Genomic DNA, 6659 nt, shown 5'->3' on the forward strand with positions numbered 1-6659 from the left:
GGTCGATTTCTGTTGTCCCTGCACGACGGAGGAGTGACTCGGAGGGATAATGAGCGCAGTGGTGGCGTGGAGAGGGCCCATAACCTGTTGATTTTCTGCCACAGCTGACCTGAGGCACAGTGTCGACCTGCTTTGCTGCACCGCAAAGCAGACACTGTTCCGCCTCTGCACCGGTCAGTATCCTGTGTGTTAAACCTTACTTGTGTGTTGTATGAGGGCATAAACATGCAATATATACTCCTCAAAGAGTGTCTCCTTGCAGCTTCGCCATAGCTGAGGTAGTGTGATGGTCAAGCAACTAGGCTTCTCTGCATGCTTCTCAGCAGCAGCTCCGCAGTGAGTCGGGCTGGACCAGACCAGCGTGAGCCAAAACCTACAATATATGCTTGTGGAATGGCCAGCTGACGCAGCTTGGTGAAAGGGCATCGTTTGACCGGCGCCCACTCCCATACAGCTTTGCTTGTATTGTGCTGTCATGTGTGCTGCCTGCGGGTGTGAATGATCACGTGTATGCAGATATAACAATCTCAAAGGCCTCCCGAGGCCCCGAGGAATCCCGGGGACCCCCTAGAGGTCCCCGGAAAACCCGAAGGATTTCCGAAGGAATCCCGGTTTTTGAAAAACGCAAATTTCCCTCGGAGCCCAAAGTTCCCGAGGATTGCCGAGGGAATTTTCTTACGGGAAACAGGCCGCCCGTGCCCTGCTTTGACCGCTCGTGTGTGATGCATGGGGCTCCGTTTTCGCGGCTGGTGCCGGGCCCCCCCCCCTCTGCCCCGAACGACTTTGAGGTTGGGGGAAGGGTTGCAGCGTTGTGGCTTGGAAGATGGCGGTTTCTTGGGGATTCCCGCGGCCGCAGCCCTGCCTGGTACCTGTGTGTCTGCCGGATCCTTGCTCTCGGTGACTGGCCACTAGCTCAACGTCTGATTGTAACAAACGCGTCGATAGGTTCATCACATGTCAATCGCGCGGCTGAGGTTGTCTTGTTTGCGCATGCCTCGTAGCCTTCCGGGCACGCCGTTCCCGGCGGGCTTGGTGTTGTCGTGCATGGGGCCGCGCCGCGCCGCGCCGCGCTTTGCACCCCTGTTTGCGGACCTGCCTGCACATGACCGCATGCGCGCCCTTGCGCGCAGTGCGGACCAGCATACACTTGGGGCCTTTGTGCATGCCTGCTTCGAACGGCGGACCGGGGCCCCTTGAATCCCTGTCACACATTTCTGATGCTACCAAGTCATATCCCATGAGCCTGGATGGCTCCAGGAGCGGGCGACCGCGGGATCTTGTAACAATCCTAATCCTAATCCTAATCCTAATCCATGGGTTGCCCTCCTCGGCTCGGCCTGCTGTCGAGGCGGAGGGGGTGTCGCCGCTGCCGTGCTCGTGTCCCTGCAATCACCGTGGTCAATGCTCGCTCTCATTTGGCATTGCGCGGTGTGTAGCGCCCAGTGTACGGTCCCCTGGCGGGGCCGGGCGTGGGAAGTCGCATCTGTGCGGGTGTCATCAATCTGTCATGTAACTTCACATTTATTAAAAACAAACGCAAAGCAAGCTACGATGGCCCTGCCACCACCGCTGGCCCCGCCGCTGCTAATGCCACTGCCGCTGCGGCGGTGTATCCTTGCACTGTGTGAACGGTCACCTGATCTGCCTCTTGAGTGTTTCTTCCTGATTTTGCCTATTATCTGCAACAAGTGCAATGAGTGCCCACCTTTTGCCCGAGGTGTGGCTGCAGGGCAGCAGCCCTGCAACGTGGCGGTCGGCCCCGGTGCAGTTGCGCGGAGCGGTGTGCGCAATAGTGCGTTGCGGTTGTGCAGGCAGCACCGCTTGCGTGTTTTCGCTGGAGGGCAGCGGCAGCTTCTGGGTTGCTCGCTGCGAGTCAACCTTGGATAGGCTTCAACTGTTGTTTTGTAACACGTACAAAGCAAACGCAGCACATCTGCATCTGCATGTGTGGGTTGCAATGCAAATGCAATGCAATACGATGCAATGCAATGTCAACCGTCAGATCATTGTCCGGCGGGGTAGGCAAGCCTGCCCTCGAGCGCTGGCAAGCAGGGCCATGATCCTCACTTCCAAGCCTTGACGACCCCGTCTCGGCTCGCACTCAGCAACATGCGCCCATGTGCCGACTCTGCCGCCAAAAGCGCCGTGATACAGTCAGCGTGGCACGTGTCCTGCATCCGCAGCCGGCTGCCCAAGTCAGGCGCAGCGTCAAGACGGGTCTGCGCAGGGCCGATTGGGGGCAGGGCGATCTGGTTGATGCCGTCCAAGCCCACAACATTGCACGGCAACGTTGGCAGCGCACCAGCCATGAGGGACGGCCCCACCAGGCTGACGCACCGCACCATCGGGATGCATTCCAGCAGGCCACCGGCAGGTGTGCTGACCATCCTCACTAGCATTGCTGAGGGTGCAGATCCTGACACTCCAACGTTGTATTCCATACGCCCATGCGATGCCCCCTCCGACCCAACACGTCCACTCACAGGCGTGCTATGATTAAGGGCTGCTCACCTGACGAGTGGTGTCCTCCCGGCCGTGTGAGGCCACCTCCTCCACCACCGGCACACCGGCCACATGGCGCATGTGGTAGCGCCGCAGCGTCACAGGCGTGTGTAGCGTGCTGGTGCCCGGCTCAATGATGCTGTTGGGCCACAAAGGGCCGCAAACCTGCACAGGAACCGGATGGAATGGCTGCGTCAGCGGGTGCATGAACGCGTGGAAGGCGTGTTGGGATGCTGGAGGGTCACCTCTCATGGTCTCATGGACAACACCACAGCAAGTGTCATCGTACCGGTGGCGACAAGCGAATGCGTGTTGCAATCACAACTATCTTGTTGGGAAGGGCTCGCGCGAACCAAATAGGGGAACGCTTGATGTGGCACAGCTGATGGAGGGGATCAAGGGGTCTGCTGCTCATGTACATGCGGAGCTTATACACATTCAACCTGGCCTGAGCTTCCAGACTTGCTCCAAGCACATTGCGTGTGCGTGCGTGTCCGTGCGCGTGTGTGTGTGTGCTTGTGTGTGTGTGTGTTTGTTTGTTTATGGGGAGCCGGTGGGATTGTTCCAGAAGAGGCATTAACACATGCCCCGGCTATGCGCACCTGGTAGGTCCTCTCAGGCCAAGCCGGCTCCCAGCAGCGGATGGCGCAGTCGCCGCCGCCAGCCAACAGCTGCCCGCCCCCCAGCGGCAGCAGCGCGCACGCGTTGTGCGGCCTGCGATGTCAAGGGTGCAGCAATCCCGGGCGTGTGCGACGCCATACGCACGCACGACACCGAGCTCATCGCACGGCTTGTAAGATGCCGCGTCATGGTGCGCCAGGCAGCAAACACGCCCGAACAGCCGCATACACAGCCCTCGTGTGCGACTTTTCCTGGCAAAGGAGTTTCTCAGCATGACAGGCAGGCAGCATGGCAGGCAGGGCCCTGCCTGCACACCCCTGGCCGCCCCACCTGGCCTGCGGCTGGTCCACCTCCTGCAGGAACAGGCTGCTCCTCAGCGCTGCCGCCAAGTCGTCGCCCTCCCCAAGCCCCAGTGCCGCTTGCCCGCTGCCGCCGCTCTCGCGCCGCCACGGCTGCTGGTGTTGCTGCTGCTGCTGCTGCTGCTGCTGCTGCTGCTGCTGCTGCTGCTGCTGCTGCTGCTGCTGCTGCTGCTGCATCGCACCCGGAGAGAGCAACGGCGCCGCGCCCGATAACATGGGCGCGGCCGTGATGCCGCCACCGCCGCGGCCGCCTCCGCCGCCGCCGCTGCCGGCGAGGCCCAAGCTTGCGCGAGGGGGGCTGCTGGCGGGGGGCGGCGTGAGCGCGGAGGGCACGTCTAAGCAGCCCGACTCCGCCTCTTCTGATGTGAGGGTGCGTAGCACCTGGGCGACGAAGGGTCACCGAGTGGCAGGGGCGCATGCCAGGATCAGGTGGCAGCAGAGCGAAAGACAGGGGGGAATACGGTGGGAGAGGCAGGCCACCTGGTGCCCCGACGCCTATCCTGTGTGGGTCCCCCCTGCTGCCGCACACATGCACGCACGCACGCGTGGACACGCACGCACGTGCGTGCAGCCTGCACCTCTCAACACACAAGGCACGAACCACGCCGTGAGCAAGGGCTGGGCGAGAGCGAGCAAGACCGGGAAAAAAGGGGACTCAGGAAAAGCAGACGCACGCGTGCCGCTCACACACCACACTCGCGAGCGCATGCACACACATTCATGCGCCGCACCTGCAGACAGGTCCCTGCCGCCACGTCCCACAGGCCGACCTCTCCGTGGCCCGCGGCCACGTACACCAGCGGGGCGCCCGGCGTGGGGAGCGCGCCGCCGGACAGGCCGAGGCGCGAGGGCGCGGCGGTGGCGGCCGCCATTGCGTCGATGGAGCACCTGGTGGTGGGCGGTGTGTGGGGAGACCGTTACGTGGACGATGGGGGGGGGGGCTGGGAGGCGGACTGTGCGCGGCAGCAGGCGCGCCGACGCCGAGCTGGGAGGAAGGCGCGGGGCCAGCTCGGCCCACGGCAGTGGTTGCGGGGGGGACCAAATGGAGTGTCTCGAGCGCGGTTGGTAAGGTAGGGGCCGCACCGCCGACGCGGGTGAGCGGCAGGCATGGCGCGCGCGCCCGTTCCTCCCCCGACCCCCGCCCCCGGCAAAGCCTGCGCCGCCCGCTCCTCGCGCCCCGTGCCCGTGTGCCCGCGCTGCACCTGGCGGGGTGCTGCCAGGTGTTGGCGTTGAGCAGGAAGCGCACGTCCCACAGCCTGAGCCAGCCCCTGCTGGTCGCCTGCAGCAGCCAGTGCTGGCCAGAGGGGTCGGTCACCACCTGCCACGGCAAAGGCGGGGAGAGGGGGCCGTGGATGCGGCAGTTGGGTCACCACATGGGTGGTGGTGGGTAAGGGGGTGGGGTGGGCGTTGACAGGTGGCACGCACAGGACGTGGCGTCCCACAGAGGGGGGAGAGCGAGATAACCATTATGCTGGTGAACGTCTTGCTTGGGGAGCAGGCGCACGGTGTGAGCGTGCGGGGGGCTGTTTTTCGCCCCTCGCAGCGGTTGTCGAGGATGCAGGCGCCCGATACGACTCGCTGCGCCGGTTCGAGGGGGCAGCGCGCCTGCGATATGCCGGTGCCGGTGCCTTGACCCCCAGGCGCGCCTATCTAATGCATGCCCCGCGCCCCAACGATGCGAATCGCCACCAGCAGCCGTGTACATCTGTCGTGGCAGTCCAGATTTTGAATCTGCCGGCAACCGCCGCTGCATTCGGGAAGCAGCAGCTCGGCACCCTGTCAAAACACGCAGCCAAATAGACCCAATCGGAACACCAACCGTCGGCACCAAACCCCTGCGCGCCTGCTGCAGGACCCCGAGGCGCGGCGGCGCGGGCACGACCCAGGCGTCGCGCTCCATCCGCAGGTCCATCCCGTGCACGCCGCCGCGCTGGGTGGTGTAGGTCATGAGGGGGGGCGCGGCCCCCCACTGCTGCACGTCCAGGACTCGGCCCTCCCCGGGGGAGACCTGGCGGCGCACGGTGATGCCTGGTGTGCGGGGTTGGGATTTGTGAGCGTGTGTGTTTGTTTGTGTGTGTGTGTGTGTGTGTGTGTGTGTGTGTGTGCGCGCGTGCGGGCGTGCATGTGTGTGCGTGCGTGTGTGCGCATGCGCGCGTGTGTGTGGCCCAGGTTTATGAAATGCCAGGTCACGATAGCTTTGCGTCTGTGTTTTGCTGATCACCATTCATCTGACCGTGTGTGCCACGACCGCGCCATTTTGGCCGTGTTAGGGGCGCAAGGAGGGAGCATGGTGCTCCGCACGCCTGATGAGTCACAAAAGCGCACGCCTGCGCACTTGCATCTGCGCACAGGCTGTTCCCGCCTCCCCCTGACGCACGAAAGCACACGTGCGCGCACGCGCCGCCCCGCCGCGCACCCGTGTACTTGTCCGGCGCCCCGCCGCCCGCCCTGGCCGTGTACTCGACCCGCCACACGTGCAGCGACCCGCTGGCGCTGGCGCTGGCCGCGGACTGGCCGTCCTCCACGCCCGCCACCGCCAGGATGGCGCCGCTCTGGCCCGCGTACGTCAGACGGCTGCGGAAGGACACGTCGCGCTCCAGGCGGCGCACATCCCACACCTTTTTTTTGGGGGGGGGGGGCAGGGGTTTTCAGCCGGTGGGCCGGGGTTTTGCGCCGGCGGGGCGGGGAGCCAGGCGGCGCGTCGGGCGAGCGGAGAGGGGCGACAGAGGTAGGGCGGGGTTGAGGCAGCCCCGGAGCTGGGGTGGGGGGTGGGGTGACAGGGTGGGCGCCATACGGAGCCGCGGCGGTTCTAGGGAGGCAGCGGATCCGTCCCAACGACGAGAGGCTGCTCGCCGGCGCAGCACAGCCGCCGCATCCCAGCGACCCCCACCCAGTCGCCCCGCCAGACTCTGACAGCCCCAGAACCCGGAGAAAAACAACCCCCTCTTCTCTCGCGGCTTGCCCCGGCCATTGTCTCTCACCTTGACGGTCTCGTCGTCCGATGCGCTGAGCAGCAGCTGGCCGTTGCCCGAGAGTGCGAGGCGGTTGACGGCCCGGCGGTGCTCCGCTAGGTGGCTCACCTTTAAGGGGGAGGGTGGAGGGTGGTGGTGGTTGTGTTTGATGTATGTGAGGGGGGGGAGATCAGGGTGGGTGGTTCGGGCAGCGTGGAGGGAGGGT

At 64.5% G+C, this 6659-nt stretch overlaps 1 protein-coding gene across 1 annotated transcript; it reads right to left on the bottom strand.

The window, feature by feature from the left end:
• Window positions 1-2496: 2496 nt before the first annotated feature.
• MNEG_10654 (phosphoinositide-3-kinase, regulatory subunit 4) lies at window positions 2497-6357 on the bottom strand (the record flags this gene model as incomplete). Its single annotated transcript, XM_014040875.1, has 8 exons — window positions 2497-2667; window positions 3105-3216; window positions 3454-3863; window positions 4214-4370; window positions 4685-4800; window positions 5302-5510; window positions 5899-6100; window positions 6322-6357. 8 exons carry the CDS (start codon window positions 6355-6357, stop codon window positions 2497-2499), a joined length of 1413 nt encoding a protein of 470 aa, XP_013896329.1.
• Between the last annotated feature and the right edge of the window lie 302 nt (window positions 6358-6659).

The sequence above is a fragment of the Monoraphidium neglectum genome (assembly GCF_000611645.1).
Source record: "Monoraphidium neglectum strain SAG 48.87 unplaced genomic scaffold scaffold02405, whole genome shotgun sequence".
In the NCBI taxonomy this organism is placed as follows: domain Eukaryota; kingdom Viridiplantae; phylum Chlorophyta; class Chlorophyceae; order Sphaeropleales; family Selenastraceae; genus Monoraphidium; species Monoraphidium neglectum.